Source organism: Equus quagga, chromosome 19 (genome assembly GCF_021613505.1).
Source record: "Equus quagga isolate Etosha38 chromosome 19, UCLA_HA_Equagga_1.0, whole genome shotgun sequence".
Lineage (NCBI taxonomy): Eukaryota > Metazoa > Chordata > Mammalia > Perissodactyla > Equidae > Equus > Equus quagga.
In genome coordinates this window covers 27,259,323-27,283,706 of record NC_060285.1, presented here as the reverse complement: position 1 = coordinate 27,283,706, position 24,384 = coordinate 27,259,323, and the positions used below count along the sequence as shown (strand labels likewise).

The 24,384-nt window shown below is 41.3% G+C and overlaps 1 protein-coding gene across 1 annotated transcript in view; it reads right to left on the bottom strand.

Annotated features, from left to right (window-relative positions):
• The window catches only part of UBE2N (ubiquitin conjugating enzyme E2 N), a 34,049-nt gene extending 10,987 nt beyond the window's left edge, over nucleotides 1-23,062 (bottom strand). Inside the window, exon 1 of the mRNA XM_046646806.1 lies at nucleotides 22,869-23,062. Coding sequence (XP_046502762.1) covers nucleotides 22,869-22,898 — 30 coding nt within the window. The 5' untranslated portion in view covers nucleotides 22,899-23,062. The remainder of the gene's footprint in view (nucleotides 1-22,868) is intronic.
• Between the last annotated feature and the right edge of the window lie 1,322 nt (nucleotides 23,063-24,384).

Below are 24,384 nucleotides of genomic sequence, written 5' to 3'. Positions count from 1 at the left end.
CATCAAAAAGCATTAAAAAAAAACCACTTGCATATTTTAGATTCTCGGAGGGAGTCCGTAACTGAGTAGATGGGAGAGGAAAGGTCTTCCGTATTCATCCTGAACGAAAACTAGGGGAATTTTTAATGCCTGTTTCTGAACAGTGAACACTAAAATTATGAGTGATGAAATTAGCAAAAACCAATAAACGTGTACTTCTATAAAATTCAGCTTTTAAATCAGAAATTATCTAGATCGTGTGTTTCTTTCTTTCTTAAAATTTTAACTGGTTATTTGAAATTGATAACTCATTTTAAGGCCTTTATGTGTAATTTTAGCCATTTATCTATAAATTTATCTACTATTAAGACATGGTAAAAACTCCCCCATTTGTTCATATCTTCCTTCCCCTTCCTTAGTGTAATGTTGGGGTTGAGAGCTTAAGAAGAATGTGAAATTTTGAAATAACTGTTGTAGAAAATAGAAAAACTTATCTATGGTCACACAAAATGACTACCTAGTAGTATATGGCAAAAAGAGGTTCATGGTAGACACCTGTCATTCCTTTTGCCCCACCCAACAGCTACAATACCTTTGTTTGGGAATAATACCCCCTCAACCTTTATGGGTCCTCACCTCCCTTAATAGAAGCTTTAATTGTACTTCCTCTCTTGCAACTAAGCATGTGAGACCTAGGCTCAGTCAAAACCTGTGCACGAGAAGTTAAGACATGAAAAGATTCATTCTGGAGGGAACAGCAGTAGTCACTTCTAGACAGCAATGGAAGAGGTTCTCGTGTAGCATCCTGCACTTGGCATCAGCAATCACACTGCACAGCGTGTTACACACAATGCTGGCAGTGAAGTTTCCACTGTGATGTGATTCTGAGCCTTGTTCCCAGCTGCCTTTTTCTTTAGCACTCCCGAAGATTGCATTAGGTACCTAATAACTCAACAAATACTATTTCTACTTAAACTAGCCAAAGTTGACTTCTGTTGCTTGCTAAAAATACAGAGTCTAAACTAGACAGAGAAAAAGTGAACAAAAGGTAAGAGTTAATAGACTGGAGGGAAAATGAACAGGTTAAGAAGCTAAATATCTCTTTGGGATCAAATAGGGTGGAACGAGGAGAGCACTGAAGTCAGTTAACCTCTTTATCAAAGAAATTCTAACTAGTTTAAGAGTCTCTAAAGAGGGAGTGAATTTCACATTAAAGAGCTGACTTCAACTAGGCAGCGTGGTATACCTAGTGGGGAAAAAACACGGCTAGGACATCTGAATTTAATCCCAGTTCTAATTGTACCACGTTGTTATGCAACTATACACAATGCATTTACCTCCCTAGCCTTCTAAAATTTAGTCCCTTGAACATTTCAAAGCTTCTCCCTAACACTAACGTTGATTATTTTATTATTGGAATGGTTAAATCTTACTGCTACATGCTTCCTTCTACTAGAAGGTCCCCTTTTGTAATACTCTTTAATCTTGTAATTTTGTTGTTAGAGCCATCGAGTCGATTCTGACTCCTAGCAACCCTGTACACAGCACAACTGAGCACAGCCCTGCCTAGGCTTTTTGCATCATCCTCTCACCTTCTGGCACTATATCAGACAATGCTCTGCTGCTATTCATAGGGTTTCCATGGCCCATTTTTTCGGAAGTGAGTGGCCAGGTCTTCCTAGTCTTAGCCTGGAAGGTCTGCTGAAACCTGTCCACCATGTGTGACTCTGCTGGTATTTGAAATACCTGTGGCATAGCTTTCAGCATTAAAGTAACATGCAGCTGCCACAGTATGACAACCTGATGGAGAAACAAACCCAGGTGGCGGCGGTGAGAGCGCTGAATCTTAACCACTAGACCTTTTCATCTTCCCTGCTGAGGGGAGGAATATTATGGACTGTATCCCCAGCATCTATGCCAATGCTCATTATCTAAATAATGAAGAAATTTGTTGCTAACAGTACCTGCTTTTTTCCCCGTTTTTTTCACCTGATTAATGAAAAATATGAAATCAACTTAAAATTAGCCATACACCTAATTACCAAAGTCTGGTTAACATTCTAGTATGTTTATATTTTGTTCTGATAAAGACAACAGCCCTTAAAAACACTTTAATCTGTTCTTTAATAAGTTTACATTTTTTTATTTACAGTGTCACTGCATCTTGCTTTTTTGGTTGCTTTATAGGCAAATCAATCAATACTCTTTGCAATAAACAGGCAATTCTCCTGGCCTACAAGCTAGTGGCTACACTTCTACAGCTACCATACACTACTACTCAACCCTTTTCATCGGTTACCAGTTACTTCAGGATTTTCAAATGCAGTAATCACAACAAAATTTAAGTGCCAAACGCCTGAGGACTCCACTAATAGGAAAGGTCTAGGCTTATATTAACAGACAAGACAGATGGAAGCAGAGGGGTTCAAATGTTTGGTATTTGGCAAATAAAAACAAGTTACAGTTGGTTCAGATTTGCAGTCTCAATCCAACTGTGCCATTGACAGAATTTTGTCCAAAATCCAAACCACTAGGAAGGAAAAATTAGTTTTTTCACACTCTGCATACTAACTCTGAGATATATTAAAAGCGTCAGATATTAGGGTTTCTGTCTCCCCCAAAACAAGCATCCTTTAACAATTCTGCCACGCTGCACAGCTCCAGGAGAAGACCATTCACATCATATTCTGCACGAATGGCACCCCCGAAGGTGTGCAGTGCAAGATCCTAAATACTTTGAATTAAAGAATAAAGCTTCACTTTAGCAGCTGTAAAAACGTTATTATTGTCTAACTCATGGAAAATTGATTATACGATAATTCTAATAAAATCAAAATATATTATGTACCCCAGATATCCCATTTTCCTACCTACTGTTGATAGTGTGCTTTAAAAATCCGTACCACACTTCAGAGAGTTATGTTTAATGTTACCTATTTTGTGAGACTAATACATAAATGACGAACAGTTTTCCCACACTGGGAAGACGTCCATTCTTTTAGATTTATGGTGAAGCAGCATCTTTGCAAAATCAGAAAACAGTAATAACCAACATTAAATAAGGCTCACTACTATGTTAGGCTCTGTTCTCTGCACTCTAATCCTCCCAGCCTCCCTAGAGCTACAGTAGAACATTAAGCAGATAAAGCAGCAGAGAGGTCAAGTGAAGATGTCCAAGATAGTATTTGGCAGAGCTAGAAGTCAAGCCCAGAGAGCCTGGCTCCAGATGCTGTGCTCCGACCACACACAATGACACATCTCTGCATACCCCAAATCCTTTTGCATTTGAGAATTACTAAGTAGACCTAAGCCATTTAAGCCATAAGTCATTATTTTGTCCACAAAACAGTATTTCTACCATTGGGAAAGTCATCTGTCAGTTAAGAGGTAAGCAACTGACTAAATGCTCCTGAGTATTTTTGGAAAGTAGATGTGTGCCTTCTGTAGAAAGCCACGTTTCTGCCTGTCTCCCCCTCTACACCAGTTCCTATAGGTCAAAGCCAGGTCTGATGTTTGCAGTCCCAATGCTGAGAGCCAGAGTGTGTATCACATTCCACACCAGTTGAATGAACAGATCTAACTACTACTGAGATCAACCCCACAGAGGAAAGAAAAATGACTGGGTAAAAAAGGGGATTCAAGAACTCCCAAAAACTGTAGGCCTAAGGCTCTAAGGAGCCAGAGATGGCTGTAAATGGCAGGAGTATGCAGGAAAAAAGGACTTTTTAAAATTCCAAACCCAATATTCACAAACTATTTCATACTTCTGCTCAAAAGCCTTAGCCTTGATACCTTCCTACAAGTTGTACACTTCAAGGACCAAACACTAAGCCCCAGACATATCAGGCTTAAGTTTCTTCTGCCCCTTTAGCGGCTTTCCTGATCTAATAGTAATTTTCCTCAACTTTAATAACGATCATTTGCTCATTACTGACCAGCTGACATACTGAAGAGTCTCCTCTGCCTCAAGGTTTTTGGAAGAATTTGAAATGAAATTGAGCAAGAAACCAAATTAACATGAGGTTACAGACTTTAATATTTCAGAAATTATCAGTTTGGTTTGAAACTTCAATAATTTTAAGAGAGCCAGGTGGAGTATGTAACTTGGTAGTTTTTTATTCTTCTGTGATTTCATATGATTAGCTTGTCCTGTGCTACTGAGCCAGAGGAGGAGACGACCCAGACAACTCAGAGTTTAATGTAACTGAAATAAGCACAGATTCACATACTGAGGCAGACATAGTACATGATAGAACACCTGTGTACAATAATGGGTCAAACTCATCCACTTCATGTGGATACCCTGAGTCTCTGAAATATGCAACACATTCAAGGAATGTGATTTTTGGACTTAATGCTTGCTAACAATGTGGACTAATATAATATTGTGTAAAAATGCATCTAAATGAAAATAACAGGCTACAAAATCATAAAATAACTGATTTAAATGGTCCAAGTAAGCAGTGGCTTCCTTGAGGAAAGGAATGAGCTAACTGGGAAACAGAGGTAGGAGACATTTTTCAATGAGTACCCTTTTGGTGAATTTTGTAACATGTGCAAGTATCACTTACCCAAAAAACAAGAAAAAATGTTTTTAAATAAAATCACCTTGGGAAACTGAATAAGCATTTTGAGTAACCCTATTCTGAAAGTGACAATGTCCCACTATCAAGACAATCTTCAAAGCTCAGAACAGATAAAAGATTAAAAAAAAACAATGGTCTTTAGTGTGGAGAAAACTGGCTCTCACCAACGTGGCTGGTGGGACTACAGCTGACCCAACAGTCAACAATTCCACCTCTTGGTATTTATCCCAAGGAAAAACTGTGAATGTGCCAAAAGTACACCTCCAGAAATAATGATCACACCAAAACCTATAGGAATAAGATGCCATAAAGGTAATCTGCAACATCATAGAAAAATATTCCTTCTATATAAAGTGAAAACGGACTTCAAAACAGTATAACCTTTTAATTAAGTGCTGTGCTGGGGTGATGGAATGTTCCACATCTTAACTGAGCTGGTGGTTTCACAGCTGTACACGTTTGCCAAAACGTAAATTGTACACCTAAAATGGGTGCATTTAATTGTATGTAAATTACACCTTAATAAAGTTGATTTAAAAGGAAAAAAGTGTACTGTATGTTCATCTTGAGGTTATTGAGGGCAGAAACTAGGTCTTAATTTGGGGAGACAGGGATCTTTATTCACCTGAATGTTTGCTGAGATTTGGGGGCAGCAGCTGCATTGTCTGACCAGGCATTTAAGAATCTGAGCAATGGAGTAATGCAGGAGGAAAGACAGAAGAAGAAAGAGGGAAAACACCAAGAGCAAATGAGGTGGCTTCTGGCCACTGACGCCTAACTCTTCAATAAAAATCACTAAACCTGCAAAATGCTTGCAATTAGTGGATTCTTCTGTGGAAAGTGTTAAAAGGGGTGAGCTGCGTGTCAAGGTCAACAGCATGTACAATCCCCGAACCACAGACAAAAGGAAACTTCAAGCCCTTAAACTACTTGATAAATGGCCAAACCGTGGGCAGGACATTGGACTTTCAGAGGCTAAAGAACTGGAAGCTAGAGAAACTTAGTTAGACTTCCAAAGTGTAGGGACTGACACCTGAATTCATCCTTAAAACTGACTTGCATGTTCACATACATTATTTCTTTTAATCCTCAGAACCACCTCTGAAAACATTTTATATAAGTGTGCACAGAAACCTATCAAGCAGCAGAGCATGGAAGAGAAGCCCACTCTAGTGTCAAGGGCTCTTTTCACATTTCACAGCTAGAACTTGGAACCCTCAGCATCCAGCAGAGCTTTACACCTATGCATTGATGTTAGGTGAATGACGAAGAGTTATAACTAAAAGGTGTATCAGAGCTAAAAACAGAAAATACGTTTCTTAATTTGTTCTGATAGTATATGAAAAAGTGTCCTTAGAGCTGATTCAGAGAGAGTCACCAAGGATAGGGAAAGGGTAAACTCTTGAGGCACCATTTGCCTGTCTCCTTGGCATTTTCTCTCTCTAATCCTACTTTCTTTTCTAACAATCCTAGCTTGAAGGCATACAGTTGGTCTTTCCCGAGATTTGAGGGGTGACCCAATAAAGTGGAGGAAAGATTCAACTGATTTGGAACAAAGGCATTTCCCTATAGCATATAATGCTTACTTAAAAAAAGCCCAAAACTCTGACAGTCAAACAAGGGGGGGGGAGGGGGAACACTCCTACCTCTAAGCTTAATCAAAACAAAACCCAACTTATTTAAAAAGCCCTTATAAAATCCGTAATTCTGCAGGACTGAAGTCAAGCCAAGTATTAGCACATCTCAAGGGCTTCTTGTCCTTCCCTATCTATCATGGGCTGGACCAGAAGGTCAGGTAGCTTTCCATCTTTAAAACCTCTACACTAGGAAATTTCTATCTGAGCCACATGTAAAGTAATCATCTCTCACTTGCCCTTCTATACTTTGTGATTCTGAAGGTGAGACTCTACAAACCACATTTCTGCTCTTCCAGGGATTCCCTGTTAAACCCTGCAGATGGCCATACTAGAGGGTACTTGCCTCTTCCTGGCTTCTTGTCTACGTGAGGTGCCCGTGAGCATCACCCAACATCTCTGCACCACATTCATCCAATTTGCCGTTTATCCCATACTGAGAACCAGCTTAATCATCACCCCTCCCTCGAGAGGAGCAGACTCTCTTCAGAGGTCTGGATCCCAGCTGGGCCTCTTTCTCCCAAATTTCTAAATTTTAATATTTTCTATCTTTTCGCTTTGTTTTTCCCCCAGACTGAGTAGTAACAGTTGCTTCCTATAGTTGCTACCTCCACTACACCTTAAAGTTCTCTTTTCACCCTTTCAGTCACCTAAGTAACGACTTCATACAGTCATGTGCAGCATTAACGACGTTTCCGTCAACAATGGCCCACACATATGACAGTGGTGCCATAAGATTAGTACCATGTAGCCGAGGTGTGTAGTAGGTTATACCATCTAAATTTGTCTAAGTACACTCTATGATGTTCACACAACGATGAAATCGCCTAATAACGCGTTTCTCAGTACATATTCCTGTCATTAAGTAATGCATGACTGTGTATGTGATGATTCCCACGTGTTCACAGAAATGCCACAGTAAGGATTAGCCCATCTGCCTGCACACCACCTAGTATTACCCTACCCCTGTTGCCCTCCGCTCAGCAAAGGACACAAAGGCTAGCTGGGAAGTAGAAGGGCAGTGACGTCAGTTAAGGAAATGCCAACCCTAAAGGGTGCCCACACAAGCACCTCAGGTCCCCAGATGTCTGGGAGCCCTTAGACTTGACATGGGCAGAAGCCACAATGTCCATACCCAACAATTAGAAAATAATCAAATTCAGGATTTAAAAGATGGTTTACTGGTATCAATACGTGAGTTTCATAAAGTCAGAATCAACACTATACCAACTAAGATCCATCCTTCCTCTCCCTTCAAAGCAGCAAACCTCAGCTACATGCTCTTCAAAGAACAATCTGATAATACGCTCAAAGTAAGCCATACTCAAGTGTGAATGACCCAAACAGAATTTAACAATCTGGGAAACTTCCAACCACCATGCAACCAACTTCTCTCCAACTATGCTTCTCAAGTACACTTAAAAGAAGAGGTACGGTTCGGCAATTTTGCACACAACTTAGGTAACACTTTGAGGTAACACCTTCACATATACGGGAGTCAAATGAATCTAAAGGAAAAGGTAAGCTGTAAAAATTAAGATTAAGGAAGGAGACAATCTATGAGCTCTTCCTGTCAGAGGATATAAATATCTTTTCTCAATCTTTCTCATTTCCTTTATAAAGCTTTCTCAGTAGAGATGTGATAACAATAAGACTTGAGCAAAATGGGCAACATTTCTGTTGTTCGCTATTAATCACATTTTCAAGACACTTTGGTTTTCCAACAGAGTTATATGATTAACTCTATGATACAAAGAGAATAAACAGCATGATGATGTAAAACACCTAGGATTTTACAATTATAAAATGAATCTTTGGGTTTAGAATGCAACATTTGTTTGGGGCTTTAAAAAAACTACAATCTTCTTTTTTCTTAAACGAATGTGTGTTTCTTCACTATCCCACCCCTCCTGGTCCAGTCATACATTTGCTTTCATTTTACTAAAATCAAATGTTGGAATTAAATCATTCTCTGACTACATCTGTCAGCTAATAGCAAAATGAAGTGCCTGACATACATCAAGCAGGAAGAATTAACTTGAATATTGTTTTCAGTCTGCCATAAACAATAAAGGGAACTGTCTACAATAAGTATAAGGAACACAGCAGATATTCAACATACTCATTAATACTCATAATGTTTAAAAGATTAACACATGGGGGAGGCTCGGGGTTCACCGGTTTGGATCCTGGGTGCGGACACGGCACTGCGTGGCAAGCCATGTTGTGGTAGGCATCCCACATATAAAGTAGAGGAAGATGGGCACGGATGTTAGCTCAGGGCCAGCCTTCCTCAGCAAAAAGAGGAGGATTGGCAGCAGATGTTAACTCAGGGCTAATCTTCCGCAAAAAATAAATAAATAAATAAATAAAAAGATTAACACACACTGATCATAATTTACATCAGAAACACATAACCATGACTGGCCCTATGATCCAACTCAAGAAATAAACTAGCACTTTGGAGTAAAGAAGTGTGTCTGTGCACGCTCAGAATATTAAAACTGCTCTAACTTCTTTACTCATAAGAACACTAGTTTTACTTTCTTTTCCACTGATAGACCTAAATAGCTGCATTTTTAAATACATACCTGTGGGGCATAAGGAGCACAGGCCAGCTCACTGATTAGGACTGGGTTCCTGGGCCATCAGGGTCTCCTTGCATCCTAATACAGGAAAACCTGCTCAGGTAATCTCTATGATGAAGGGGGATGACACTGGAATTCTCCAATGCCTTTCTTTATGGCCCTGCTGTGATCAATCCACTATTATCAATTAAGCAGTAGAAAACAAAAGGCTAGTGTGCATGTGTGTGAACCCTGAGGGCAAGGGTCTACAGGCTTTTAAAAAAGTATATACAGTGCTTAAAACCTTAACCCAGGGATCATCAAATATTCTATTTTTCCAATAGTTACAAAGAGCAAATTAAAATATTTTTTCATCAGCTTTAAAAAAGAAATCCTGCCAGTTGCAACAACATGGGTGAAGCTGGAAGAAATTATGCTAAGTGAAATAAGCCAGACACAGAAAGACAAATATGCATGATCTCACTTATGTGAAGAATCTAAAAAAAAAAGTCAAATTCAAAGTAACAGAGAGTAGAATGGTGGTTACCAGACGCTGAGAGATGGGAGAAAAGGAAAGATATTGATCAAAGGGTACAAACTTTCAGTTATAAGATGAATAAGTTCTGGAGACCTAACGTACAGCATGGTGACTACAGTTAACAATAATGTAGGGTATAACTGAAATTTGCTAAATTTGCTAAGAGTAGATCTCAAGTGTTCTGACCACCACCACAACAAAAAGGGTAACTATGGAAAGTGAAAGATATGTTAGTTTGTGCCAATCACTTTACAGTGTAGATATACATCAAACCATGACCTTGTAGAGCTTAAATGTAGAAAACTTTTGTCAAAAATACATTTTCTTAAAAAAAGATTTTTTTTCACTGTAATTAATGAGCCAATTAGCAATAGGACCAACATTTTTTTCCCAGAGTGGCTGAAGAGGAAGGCAGAAAATAAAGCCAGTGACTTAAATTTTATCCTTGATTTTTTCATGGCACCTATAGAAATAACAGAAAATAGTATTTTGAAAAAAATATAGCATTTCTAGTTAACCACAATCTACTCAATAGAAGGGATATAAACAAGATGACTACAGTCAAGTTCTCCCAGAAGAGCAGAGGAAACAAACCCAACCAACAGAGTGCTGGACAGCCTCATTTCATGAGGGATGTTCCCCTGCAAACATGGCATAATTCGAAAGTTGGAAAAAACATTATTTTAACTGGTAAACAGTATCAGTATCAGAGGTTGTAGAGGAGGGGAAACAAAGAAAAAGATGTCAATGAAATAACTAAGACGAAAAGACCAGGTTGTGAAAAAGCCTTTTATGGCAAGTGAAGGAGTTTGGATTTGATTCTATACACAGTGGAGAGGAACATGATCACATCTGTGTTTTGGAATAACGTGGCAGGAAAATGGAGAGGGAGGGAGGAAAGGAGGGAGAGAGACAGTGTCTGTGTGTCTAAGTGAAGACAGGAAGATGAGTTCTGAGATTATTGCAAAAAAATCTAGGCAAGGATAAGAGCCCACATACAAAGATAACTGGGAGGGGGAGAGACAGGAATGTGTTAGCAGAAGCAGAGGCATTTCCGAGGTTGAATCAATTGGGCTTGACAACAAACTGAATGGGGGGGGGGGGGGCGGCGAGGAGAAGAGAGGGAGCAAATCTCAGGCAACCAGGTTGATGTTGAGATGATAAACAGAAGAAACACTAGAAGTGCTGATGCACACAAGGGGAGACAGCAAAATGAATACATTCCATTGTAAATAAAAGTTGATTTTAAAATGCCTGCAAGAGGTCTAAGTGGAGATAAAAAGTAGGCAATTGGAGAGACTCGAAACTCAGTGCTGGATTTTGGAATCATTGATCAATGTGGACTGAAGCCAAGGGAAGTGAATAAATGTGTTCAGGAGAATATATAATACAAAAAGGTCCAAGGTCTGAATCCCAAGAGAATACAAACATTTAAAGGCTTTAAAACTATCACAGCAGATAGGCTACAAGGCCTTCATATTAGTTAGGAAAGCTATACATTTATTTCAGAATACTAATACTCAGTATCTGTGCAATTTTTTGGAACTGCCTAAGAGCCCGTTTAAAAATCAAAAGAGAAAATCAGTTCCAGGATTATATGATCACAGCTTCTTGTCATTGTTTTAAATTCCGCCCAAAGGGATCACATAATCATCAAGTTTTAAAATAGAAATTGGAAATAACTGAGGTCCCGGGAAAGTGACTTGGTCAAGGTCAGAAAGTTTTTTAATGCTTGAGATAAGAATAAAAGACAGTGCTGATTCCTAACCATTATTCACTAGAATTCGCTAAAATTTCTCAGTGTCCAGCAATCAAATCTAATCTTTAAAGATAGAGATTTACTACTGCTGACAATTTTTTTTAAATAATGGCTCACAAGGCTGAAGGATATTTCTTAAATGTTCTAAAGCAACGCAGGTTTCAAATATGACTACTTTCACGGAACCAACAGATTCTTTGCCTGACAAAGCTTCTGCTTTGCCTCACTGCATCGCCATTTCTCAAAAACAGTTACAATCGTCCCTCAGTCATCGTCAGGGGATTGGCTCCAGGAACCCCCAAGATACCAAAATCTGTGGATGCTCAAGTCCCTTTTATAAAACTGTGTATGTAGTACAATGAACACAGTTGGTCCTCTGTATCCTTGGCTTTTGCTGTCCATGGATAGAGTAGGCCAACAGCACTTAGAAAACTTCGCCTAAAAAATTTAAAAGGAAATGAAGTAGTGGTACATGCTACAATATGGATGAACATTGAAAACATGCTAGGTAAAAGAAGTCAGACACAAAAAGCCATACATTATGTGATTTCATTTATGTGAAATGTCCAGAATAGGCACACGCATAGAGACAGAAAGTAGGTAAGTGACTGCCAGGAGTAGGGGTGGAGAGTGGTTGAGGGAATAGGGGTGGAGAGCGACTGCTAATGGGTATAGGGTTTCTTTTTGGGATAATGAAATGTTCTGGAATTAGATAATGGTGATGGTTGCACAACTTTGTGAATATGTTAAAACATTGAACTATACATTTTAAAAGGGTGTATTTTATGATATGTGAATTTTATCTCAAAAAAAATAAATGAAGCATTTAGGTTTTCCTTTCACATTCAGTAAGATTTTAGCATTTTATCCTATGAACTGAAGATTGGAAAAGCAAAAGAAAGTGAAGGGGAAATAATTATCTGTATTGCTTATTTTTAGTATATAACATTTAGTCTATTAATTGAATTTTTAGTAATGAATATATATTCATGAACTACACTTCTGAAGAAAAAAAACTTTTTCAAATTACAAGACTGCATTTAAAGCGTCTGTGATCCAAGCAAAGAAGTGCTGACTCATGTTACAATTTTAGTACTGCTCAAATATCTTCTTAGAGTTTGATATGTCTGACCTGGAAGGACATTCTACTCCCCCACCCCACTTTTCTACTTATCTTTCAAAACTCAGCTCAAATGTCACTCCTCTAATAATCTCTTTCTCTAAACCAACCTTGAGGGTCTCCCCACCCAGACTGTCACCTCCTTGGTGTTCCCACTGATGCCTCTGTTTTCTATATACGAGAAGGTACTTGGCTGTATGATTTCACTTGCATCTCCCACATTCTACCCACTTTTGCATTGAAGCCAAGCACACACAAGGCCATTGTTTCTGCGGGTGCCCACTAAAATCATCTGGGGATCTTAAAACAAAACATGACCAAAAAACATGCTGGGGCTGGCAACTGTTAAATTTATAAATACCTCGGATAAGTCTAATGCACAACCGTGAACTAAGTAATCAGATTATTAAAAAAGTGTTCCCAGAAAATGTCTTCTAGTTCCCACCTCTCAATATATCAGCAGCCCACCCAATTAAACTGGGAGAAGATTCTGATAAGAAATAGGCAAGGTTTGGCCAAGTATTCACTCATCTCGAATCACAGTCAGTGGCAGGAACCTGAGGGGAGCTTGCAGCACTTTTAGTTTGACCCTTATCTGAACCACAACAATAAAGACAGGGTGGACAGAGTGCTTTACTTGGAAAAAAAAAAAGTCACTTAATGGGAATAGCTCTTTTATGGCTAAAGGCAAGAAGCTTCAAGCTTTACAGCTGTGAATCACTGTGCCTCCAACTGTGAAAATAAATCACTTTTTTAAAAAGCCAAAGCAAGAATTATAATATGTGCAGGTATGAGGGAGTTATATCAGAAAAGCACTTTTCCTTATTCTCTCCAAATGGGAGCAAGGAAATCAAGTAGGTACAAATACCACCCTGAGTGGAAAACCCAAGATTCAACATAATATATAAACAAGTGTAAGGCAATTCCTTTTTTTTTTTTTTTTTTGATGAGGAAGATTGGCCCTGAGTTAACATCTGTAGCCAATCTTCCTTTTTTTTTAATCTCCCCAAAGCCCCAGTACATAGTTGTATATCCTGGTTGTAAGCCATTCCAGGTCTTCTACGTGGGATGCCGCTTCAGCATGACTTGACAAGCGGTACGTAGGTCCACGTCCAGGATCCAAATGGGCCACCAAAGCAGAGCGCATGACCTTAACCACTAGACCACAGGGCCAGCCCCTCCTTTTTGTTTTCTTATCATCATGTTTGGCTTGACCAACCTGAGTCACCCACTGAGGCTAGGGATGGAGCCAGCCTTCTCTGAAGGACTGAAGCACCACATGGAGGAACCATGCAGTCCTGTACTGTTTGAAGGAAAGAAGGAGGTAAGCCTCCGCAACCCTAACTGGATACTACAGTCACCTACTTGTAAAACACCAGTGGTATAAACAGCTCACACGCACACAGCATTGCCACGTAACATAGTCCTGAACTTGGGTACCACGGTTACTCACTGCCAGAGAAGAGGAGACTATTCCAGGATGACTGGGGGACACGAGAGAGTATTTGGTTCTGGGAGAAGCAGGAGAGAGAAAGTGATGAAATAAACAAAAGATTCTAAGAGAAAATGCAACAGGAAGCAAGGATAGAGAGAGGCATGACGTAAGAAACGAGTGTAAGATAATTCTAACCTATTTTTAGGGTTAGTGAACAAAAAAAATTTTGTTTAAAATTAACATTAGAGTGGTTATGGTCTGATGCAGTGATACCTCAAATGTATTTTGCTGGTAAGAAATAGTAGGAAAGAGAGGAACAGCTGCTCTTTAGCTTCTTCTCAGTGGGCTCCCAAACTTCCCGAAATCCAGGGATCCAGAAGGGCAGGAGAGGAATATGCCACCCCAGATCAGAGGCATTCCATCTTAAGGCAAACTATATTACAAACTATATGACTATGCAGGAACTCACTTGTGCAAAAGCCTCTAATTATGCTACAATAAGGAGACTTTTGATAAAAAACAAGAACTTAGACTCTGTACATGAACATGTCTCCAGTTCACTTGTCCAAATGATAAAATATAAAAATACACGCACTGCCAGTTATTATGTAGGGGCAGATATGTTCTGGCACATTCTATCTACAGTCCCCACAGTCTACAGAATCAGAGTGCCCGAGTTCATCCCACAGCTTCACCAACTACTTAACCCCTCTGTGCAGGTTTCCATTTCTGCAATATAGGGATAATACTAATATCCATATCACAGGATTGCTGTTAGAATTTAATAAATCAATGCAAGTAACATGCTTAGAACAGTGCCTAGTACACAGTAAATACTCAATAGAAGATGTCTATTATTTACATAATATAAACTGTATGACCAATCTCACTTCAAGAACAGTTGACACACCACACTCTGGTGCATATGATTCACACACTAAGTCTGAATTTAATAATTCAAAAACTAGCGGGGAGACGGTGTGGCCTAATGGATAAGGCATCTGACTTCAGATTAGAAGATTGAGGGCTCGAGTCCCTTCGTGGTTGAAACGTTTGGGGTCAGCTGGTGGCTCAGCGGTTAAATGCGCACGTTCTGCTTCGGCGGCCAGGGGTTCGCCAGTTCGGATCCCGGGTGGGGACATGGCACCGCTTGGCAAGCCATGCTGTGGTAGGCATCCCACATATAAAGCAGAGGAAGAGGGGCACGGATGTTAGCTCAGGGCCAGTCTTCCTCAGCAAAAAGAGGAGGATTGGCAGCAGATGTTAGCTCAGGGCTAATCGCCCTCAAAAAAATAAATAAATAAAATATTCAAAAACTCAACAATGCTTTGTTTGCCCAACAGTTCTTGAAGCCAACCCTCTGAACTTCGTAGTTAAACAGTAGTAGTTCTCGATGGGACCTCTAATAATTATGTAAGACACTATGTACCACACACACTGGATGTCTGGAATATGCTATGCATTCTCTCCTTCCAGCTTTGATACCTGCCATTCCATTTGCCCAAAACTCCCTCTCCTTTGGGTTTAAAAACACTTCCTCAACAGGTCCCTTCCCTCACGCTCAGACTACGGTAAATCCCATGCGTTTCTTCTTTCATAACACACCTCATGGTAGTTTCTTATTTCGTGACTGTGCTTTACACTAGACAGGGATGCCTATCTTGTTCAGCCGGCTTAGTGCAGAACACATATTATGCATTCAATAAAAGTCCATTTAATTGAACTGAAACATGTCTGATGAATGGATAATAAAAAGGCAGACAAATCGCAATGTTATGGAAGACTGAAATTTGGCCTTGGGCTTTTACTAGCTTACTAAAGCCACTTCTGCCCCTGCACCATAGTAAGGGGGTGAAGGGGATCGTAATCCCAATTCTCCTTAAGGGTCACTAAAACACAGCAACCTGAAAGGAATAAGATTTCCCTTAGTATACACTATAAAGAAATCTTGGAAAGTTGTAAAGTAAAGGACCCATAGTCTCAAGACACAAAGATAACATTTGTTATACTTCTTTCTAGTATTTTCTCGACTACAATGCCTCCAATCACTAGACCGTAAAGACTTTGGAAATAAAGACTGATTTGCCCAAAACAGACCAAAACTCTGATAGCGACCTACTGTGATGGTATTGAAAACCAAAGGAGTTTGCAAATCTGAAGAGGAAATAGAGAATTAAAGAAAAAAAAAAAGCAAGAAGTCAACATTAGATTCTAAAATCAACGTCTAAAAGTCCTTGAAATTATAGCCAAATCCTAATTATTCAGAAACATTTGAGTTACAGGCCAATTCAAAATTATAAAAATTTCTATATCAAAGTATCCTTAGTGGATTCTAGAAAAGCTACATGCTACACTCAGGATTTTAACAAATATACAAGGTCCTGAATGGTGTAGTATAGTTCTTGAAAGAATGAACAAATAAAGAATTCATTTCTTTAAATTTAAAGAATGAGGGATCTTCACCAGTTATCCAGCTCTTCCTACCATACATTAAATGGTTTCTGCCACGGGAGATGCTAGGGCCACAGTTCTCACTCTCTCACTCTCTTAGACTATGGTGATCCTACATCCTATGTAATCCACAAATTGAAGATGACTGTATTTAACATTAAAAAAAGAGAAAACTTCACCTGGGAAGCATTTTTACAAGTTGCTAAGACTTCAGCTGAAGTTAACTGATTCCCTATTATTCCATCTCCTAATTTGTATATCTATGCTGATGTCCTTCACACACTACATTTGCAAAGAAAATTTCAACTGTATAATGAAATACAGTCCAACTCATCTTTCATACAAAAAATTATTTCTTCATACAACATTAGTACATATACTATGCCTTTCAAATCTATTTTGTTTTTAGAAAGCAAAATTATATAACATAGTAATTAAGTAACAACATCAGAACTGATAACTACAATTGTAACGCCAAAGTCCCTGCTGGATGCTATCCTCACTTCCTTGTTTCTGGTACTTATTTCTATAGTACATATGTATCCATAAGTAATGATAACAGATTTAAATGTATATTCAGAATTCATACTACTTGAATCAGTAGCGTAGTTATTTTTCCTTAAATCCACACACAGGTAAACCAAACTACTAGGTATAGGGAAAAAAGCAAAAGTACTGACTTGCAAGTCAGAATCCTAGTCATGCAACTTCTTGGGCCTACAGACTCCTCATCGGAGAAGGAAAAGGATGGTGTTCTCTACTGTGTATAACTGTAAGGGGACACAACTGAGGGAAAAAACTCAGAACTTCCACAAAACAATGCATAACATTTCTGATGTCATCATCATTTAGCATGGCAGATAATCAGGAAGTGCTTGATAATTTGACAAAATTCAATTTCTATTGTGCGAGAGCTGATCAATCTGGACTGAAGAAAGTGCCTGACACAGAGGAGCTTAAAAAATAACACTCAACTGACTGCTACTCTTAACTTGCTTTCAATTACGCTCAAATTTCATAATCAAAACATTGGGTAGTATATTAAACAATATCCTTATAGCCTGACAGTTTAATCACTACTAAAAATAGTACACATATACTAAAATATACTGCCCCCTTGCACTCCCTCTGTCCACCCTCCCTACTGCCTCACCTTCCCTCAAGTCAGGAAATTAGGCTGGGAGGTTAGTGCATAATTGATGGATAAATGCCCCCCTTCCAAGCTTTGTAAGTCTCCCCAGAAAGGGGGGAAAGCACTTCCCTTCAGGAGCACAGTTAAGGTCGATTAGCGTTGGTGCCACAAGTTAAGGGATTTCTAGCTGCTTTGGCAGCAGTGTGGATTTTTTTCCCTCTCTTAACCTGGAGCCTATAGAGACTGAGGGGATTCACAAATAAGCTTGTCAAGAACCTGAATCCCCAGAAGTCATATGCAAAAAGTGTGGTTTATCGTCCCAGAAAGGAAGTCAGAAAATTCTTAAATTGGGACAACAACCAAAAGAGCTAAGAACTACACTGTTTCTAGTCAAATTCTTACTACATGAGTGTATGTTTCCTAAAGATGCTTTAAATATTATTTATAACAAGTCTATCTTCATTGTGGTAAATTTTTCATGCCTGTTTTGTTTTGTTTTGGTGAAGAAGATTGGCCCTGAGCTAACATCTGCCACCAATCTCCTCTTTTTGCTGAGGAAGACTGGTCCTGAGCTAATATCTGTGCCAGTCTTCCTCTACCTTGTATGTGGGACACCTCCACAGCATGGCTTGATGAGTGGTGTGTAGGTCTGCACCCAGGATCTGAACCAGCAAACCCTGGGCCACCAAAGGGGAGTGTGCAAACTTCACCACCACAGCACCAGGCCAGCCTCTCTACCTGTTTTTAAAATGGGAAAAAAACATCATCAGGCAAAGGTTTACAACACTTAAAAAAGGATCACTTTTCTTACTAAAAACTAGTAATGTACTAGTACTAGTTCATGTACTAGAATACATATCAAATAAGTGGCTTTGAAACAGTGATAGCAAAAAGTGATATCTACATTTTTAAAAATCAAAATCATTAAAGTAAAAAAACAAACAGAACTCAAGTCTCAATGCAAAGTCAGATCACGTCAGGTTTCTAAGAATTTGAAACTAAACCTCACCAACCAGAAAAGTAAATTTTAGGAAAGACTGGTGAAATTCTAATCTCCGAGGTTTGGTTTCCTAGATTTTAATCAAGTCAGTCAACTTGTTGAGTAAATTAACTACTGTTTCCTACAGGTATATTTTATTGTTTTCAGGATTAATTTTGAGAAGACAAAAGAATTTCACTCTGTCAATGGAACATGTAAAACTGAAATAAATTTTTTTTTACCAAGGCCACAACTATAAATCTCATTTATTTATTCTCAAAATAACTCTGGCTCTTCTTTATGATGGATGGATTAGGGGGGACCTCTTACGTTAGGTACCTTTTAACCTATGGGACTTTAAGCTTTAATTGCTCAGTCACTTTTAGAGTCTAAAAGAGCTTTGGCCCAGGGGAGGAGAGAAAAGAAAATTGTAAAAATTCTTGCTAAACACAGAACTTCCAAGATTCAGTATAACTCACACAAGAACAAAATACCTCTCTAAATAAGACTATTCATTACAGCATTGTTTATATAGCAAAATTTGGGGGACAACCTAAAAGTTATCAATAAGCAATTAGTTAAATTAAGATCTTAACCACAAGGTTCCACAAAGCAGCCCTTTAAAAATGAGTTACCCAGAAGATATATTGGAGGAGGTGGAGGAGGACTCAAGATATTTGCACGAGGAGGAGGGCAATAGGCCTAACATATAAGCGCGGAAACTCTGGTCTTTCTGGCAGGATACACAATACAAATAAATAGCGGTTGTCTGGGAGGAGAACTGGAATGCTGAAGGATATTTCAGAGAGTCTTAATTTCCCTCTGTGTTTCCTTTAGAACCTTTCAAATGCTGTGCTCTATGTTTGTATTTCCTAGTCAACAAATAAAAGATTGTTTTGTTTTTTAATGAATTTATGGGTGGAATTAGAGAGTAACTTTTAGCTCAAATATCGGTTCAGATAGAATCCACTAAGCAGGAACAATGTCAAATTACGATATAGAATAACTCTCCTATAACTTTCTTCCGAAGAGACTGAAGCAGATGAATATTTCAGTGCCTACTACGTGTTCTAGGCATTAGAGCAATGCCCAAGTCATCCAAGAGTGCCTCCCTGACTTCATGGAGCTTTAGTGGGAGTAGAGATAAATAGGAAATAATATAACTTCGAGTAGTGCTGAGTGCTATATAGAAGAGAGGGGAATGTGGGGATAAAGAGAAACTACAGGGGGCAGGGGGACTGTATTTTAGGACAGTTAACGTAAATCTCTGAGGATATGACATGTGAGCCAAGAACTGAACAATACGACAAAGCAAGCAATGCAATAAACAGGAGGAAAGCCCTGTGACTGGAACAAGCTTAGCCTCCTATTGTTCAGGGTACAGCAAAGCAACAGTGCGGCTGCAGTGCAGCAATCCGAGCAGGGAAGGGCAGGAGATGATCGCAGAGGTAGGCAGATCCCAGATATCTGTAAGGCCTTGTAGCTGGCGGGGGGGAAAAGGCAAGATTCCACTCAAAGCCTGGCGGAGAACCTTTGTAGAGTTCTGAGCAGGGGAGTGACAAGATCTATATTTAAAAAAAAATTACACTAGGTGCTGCTTAAAAGGAGTAGGCCAGGCAACAAATGATGGAATCGAACAATGGTTTCAGAGAGAGGGGGAAATGTGTTCGATTCAGGACGTATTTTTAAAGTAGAGCCCAGAGAATTTGCTACTGGATTGGAAATAAAAATTTGAGTGGGACAGCAACTGGGTGAATAGTAATTCAAAAAGTCATCTTACGTTTCAATAGTCATTTACAGTCATCAAGGTACTTTTACATATATTACATCATTTCATAATAACAAGAGGCAGGGGAAGGTCACACGGAGTCAAGATCCAAGTTCTGCCTCTTGCCAGCTTCAAGACCCTAGGAAAATCGTTTGAATGGGTTTTCAGACTATAAAATGCATTGTCTACTTCACAAGATTTCTCCAGTTATCAAGGGGCTGAAGAATTTTCCAAATGTAAGTAACCATTTTGAGGTAGCTAGCATTATATTAATAGTTGTCCAATGGAGGTATGGTATGTTCCTATCACTCTGGACAGTAGAGCTACCATCCCACCACCACCACTATATTCCACATAGGACCTTGTACTGTGGTTCACAGAGAAGAGGCAAACTTTTTTTAAAAAAAAACAACTCTGATACATGGGGCTGGCCCTGTGGCCTAGTGGTTAAGTTCCCGCGCTCCACTGCAGGCGGCCCAGTGTTTCATTGGTTCGAATCCTGGGCGCGGATATGGCACTGCTCATCAAGCCACGCTGAGGCAGCGTCCCACATGCCACAACTAGAAGGACCCACAACGAAGAATATACAACTATGTACTGGGGGGGCTTTGGGGAGAAAAAGGAAAAAAAACATACAAAAAATAAACATTTTCACTGATTATGGAAAAACTACATCATACAAGCATGGGCACTAGAAAAAACAGTATAATCTTTGAATCCTTTCTAGGGATTGGAGAAAACAGTTCTGTAAATGGTATTAAAGCAAAACCACCTAACTTTTACAAAATAAAGCCCAAATCAAAGCATCTTTCATTAGAGAGATGCTATCAACAAGAAACTGTAAAATTAAGATTATACATGAGTTACCACTGTCTTGCTTTAAATAGGAAGATGTAGGGGCTGGCCCCGTGGCCGAGTGGTTAAGTTCGCGCGCTCCGCTGCAGGCGGCCCAGTGTTTCGTTGGTTCGAATCCTGGGCGCGGACATGGCACTGCTCATCAAACCACGCTGAGGCGGCGTCCCATATGCCACAACTAGAAGAACCCACAACGAAGAATACACAACTATGTACCGGGGGGCTTTGGGGAGAAAAAGGAAAAAATAAAATCTTTAAATAGGAAGATGTAAATGCCTAGTGTAAAATAAATATTGTGTGCCAAAGAAACTGAATTATGAGGACTTCAACTTACTGCCTTAAATCATTTCTGTAAGTTTATAAATGAGATTCCACAGAACTTATTTTTCCATTCAAGGCTTTCATATTACCGCAGAATATCTCCAGAATCAAGCAAAAATGGAAAACTTTATGTTAAATGTCCAGTTCATTATGTATTTTGGAGAATTATCTTGACTGTCAATTTGTTACGTACTTAGTCGATAACCTGAATAGCAGTCAATAAAAATTCAGCTCTATCCTCCACCCTTCATTTTCACTGGGGCCTCAATAAAGATGATCACTGGGGCCACGTGACTGCATTATAACTAAAACCGCGTTTTAAGGACCTTCCAAAGCATACAGCAATTAAACTGCCTTGGACAGAGTCCGAGATAAATCCATTCATACAACAAATTTCGCACTATCAAGATTCACATTATTAGACTCCAGCGACCAACGACAATCTGTTCTACTTCTCTAAGAATATCTACCTTACAAAACGTCTTCTTTCTCTAAATCAAGAACCTTAAGTCAGACACACACCCCCATCTCAGACATACTTAACTGCAACCGCACGAAACACTACACAATACTTCATCTTTCAACAGGTCTTTCACTTAGTATCAGCTCCCCCCAAAACTTGAGAAGAACAGACTAGATTAAATACACGCTCACTAGCAAAACGATGCTGCAATTCAGTCACTTTAACTCGCATGTTGAGCAATGCAGAGTTCAACTAATTTCCTTCATCAAAACTCACAAAAAATTTCAAGTTTTGTTTTGGGGGATTGTAAGAAACATTTCACACTGAAGACTTGACATCACGTAATTTACAATAATGACAATAATACAAGTATCAGCAATATCAAGATGTCGAGTTCTTGATGGTTTCACACGTATGCGTCAAAATAGTGTTCATCAAGAGCCGAAGAACGGTTTACTAAAGTGCACAAAATCGAGGCGCAAAACATTTCACAAGGTCCCCCATACCTGTGACCCCCACCCCGCCCCGACTTGTGTTAAACTATTTCGTCTGAACAGAAGGAGCTCTGAAAGAGTTTGCCAACCAGAGTAAAATCACTTCGCCGAGATAACGAGCGGAAACGTATTTAAAGAAAACAGATCGCGGAAGCGAGGGCAGCGGGGCGCGAAGCTCCGCGTCCCCGGACCCCGGCAGCCCGGAGCCAACATGTGCCGACGGCGGCAGGACGCGCGGCCCTCCCGGAGCCGCCTCCCGGGGCACAGGGCCCCGCCCGGCCTCGCTCTCCCGGTTCATTCATTCTGAACCCGGGGCTGCCGCAGCCCAGCGCTCCCGCTCGGGCCGAGCAGCGGCTCCGGCGCCGAGGGGCCATGTCGAGCCACAACCCCCGCCCAGAGTCGCGGTCCCGCCGCGATTCCCGCGCGCCCGCGGCCTCCGCCCGGGGGGTGGTCTAAGAGGCCGCTGAGGCCCGCGCCCGGGACCAGAGCCCCGCAACCCCGCGGCCCCACCCTCAGCCAGGGCGCGGGCCAGGCCTTCCCCGCTCGCGGGGCGGCCGCCTGGAAGCCCCGGGTCCCCGCCGCCGGGCTGCCCCACCGCGGCCGGAAGTCTCCCCGGCGCCCCCTCCCCAGCGCCCGACTTCCCTCGCCGCCGCGGCCAGACCCTCTCCGCGCTGCCTCGGGCCTCCCAGCGCGGGCCGCGGGCCGGAGGAAGCGAGGGGCCGCGTCGCCGGGTCCCCCGAGCGGGCACGAGCAGAACGCGGAGCCGGAGGCCGGCCTGGGCGGTTACCTTGATAATCCTGCGGGGCAGCCCGGCCATCTTGTCAGATCCGGAGTTCGGCCTCTGGTCTCGTCTCCGGCTCCGCTCGCCTCACGCACGAGTGGAAGTCCTGGACTCCACTTCCGGGGGACGTTGCCGCGCCCGCCGCCGCCGCCGCCGAGGCCCCTCGGGAAATGTAGTCCCTGCTCGGGCGCGGGCGGTCTTCCCTCGGACCTGGCCCCCTCCCCCGCGCTCCCCGCCCCAGCCCCGGCCAGAGGGGGGCGGAAGTGACGCGCCGCAGAGGGGCAGGGACTTGGGAGAGGCGGCGCGGAGCTCCGGCGCTCCTGGCCCAGCGGGCCACGCGTTGGTGGGACTGGGGGGTGCGCGCCCCGTAGGCTTCTTATCCTCAGCCACGCCCGCGCCGGTGGGCGACGTAACAGAGGCCCGGCCGCCGACGTCGCCCATTCATTCTTTCGTGCGATCGTTCATTCATTCAACGTTCCTGCATTGCGCATGGTCGGAGCTGGTGCTGCAGGGAACGACTGCGGTCACGTTGCTTCGCCGGCTCCTTACTCAAAGAGAGGGCAAGACCGAAACTGGGTAGCAAAGCTCCTAACTGTGGGTCTCGAAAGTTAGCCCGGAACACCCTAGCCAGATTGTTGCGATGTTTAAATTTCGCAAAATCAGGCCTCTGACATACCCCTTAGGCCCGGGGAAGGCTAAAAGGGCTTGGAGAGTTAGGGGTGGGGAAGAACGGCTTCTGAACGCCTGGATTCAGTGGTTGAAACGGCAGACTCGCTAGCTGGAGGAATGACCAAGGAGAGGTTTAGAGAGCCCAGAGTAATCCGGGAAAGAGAGATTACCCGCAGAGTGCGGGGTCCTAAAGGAGGATTAGAGCGGGGATGCCCGAAAAGAGGATTTGGGGAAGCATTTCGTGACATCCTGGTCATTGATTGCTTGCCATGTGATGGGCTTGTTGCAGCTATTTGTTTTACTTCATCTTCACAGCAGTCTTAAGAAGTTGTTGCCTCTACCTTCATAAATGAGGTTCAGAGACGCTAACTTTTTTCAAGGCTACGCAGGAGGTGGAACTGTTTTGTCCTCAGGCAGGTCTGCCAAAACATGGATCCGGTAACTACTTAACCACAGTGTTTCCTAGCACAGGAGCACAGACAGTAGGTGGTGAATGAAGATGTGCCAGGCGCTATGTTAGAGGATGAGAAGACAAAGAGGCTGACCCTGCTTTCCGGGAACTTAAGAGTCCAGTGGAGAAGAGACAAGTAAACAATTACAATCCAATGGCTAAGGGCTATAATAGAGGTTCCTCCAAGGTGCTATTTGAGCACAGAGAGATGTTAACTGCTTGAGAAGGCTTTCCAAAGGAGAAGTAGAGTCCTAAAAGATGGGTAAGAGTCTAAGTGACTTGGTAGAGATGAGCATGCCAGGCATGGAGAATAGCCTGTGAAATGGCATGAAGCTGTAAGGAAAAAAAATAGTGCATTAAAGAAATGGAGAATATGAATGCAACAAACTTAATAAGAATAAT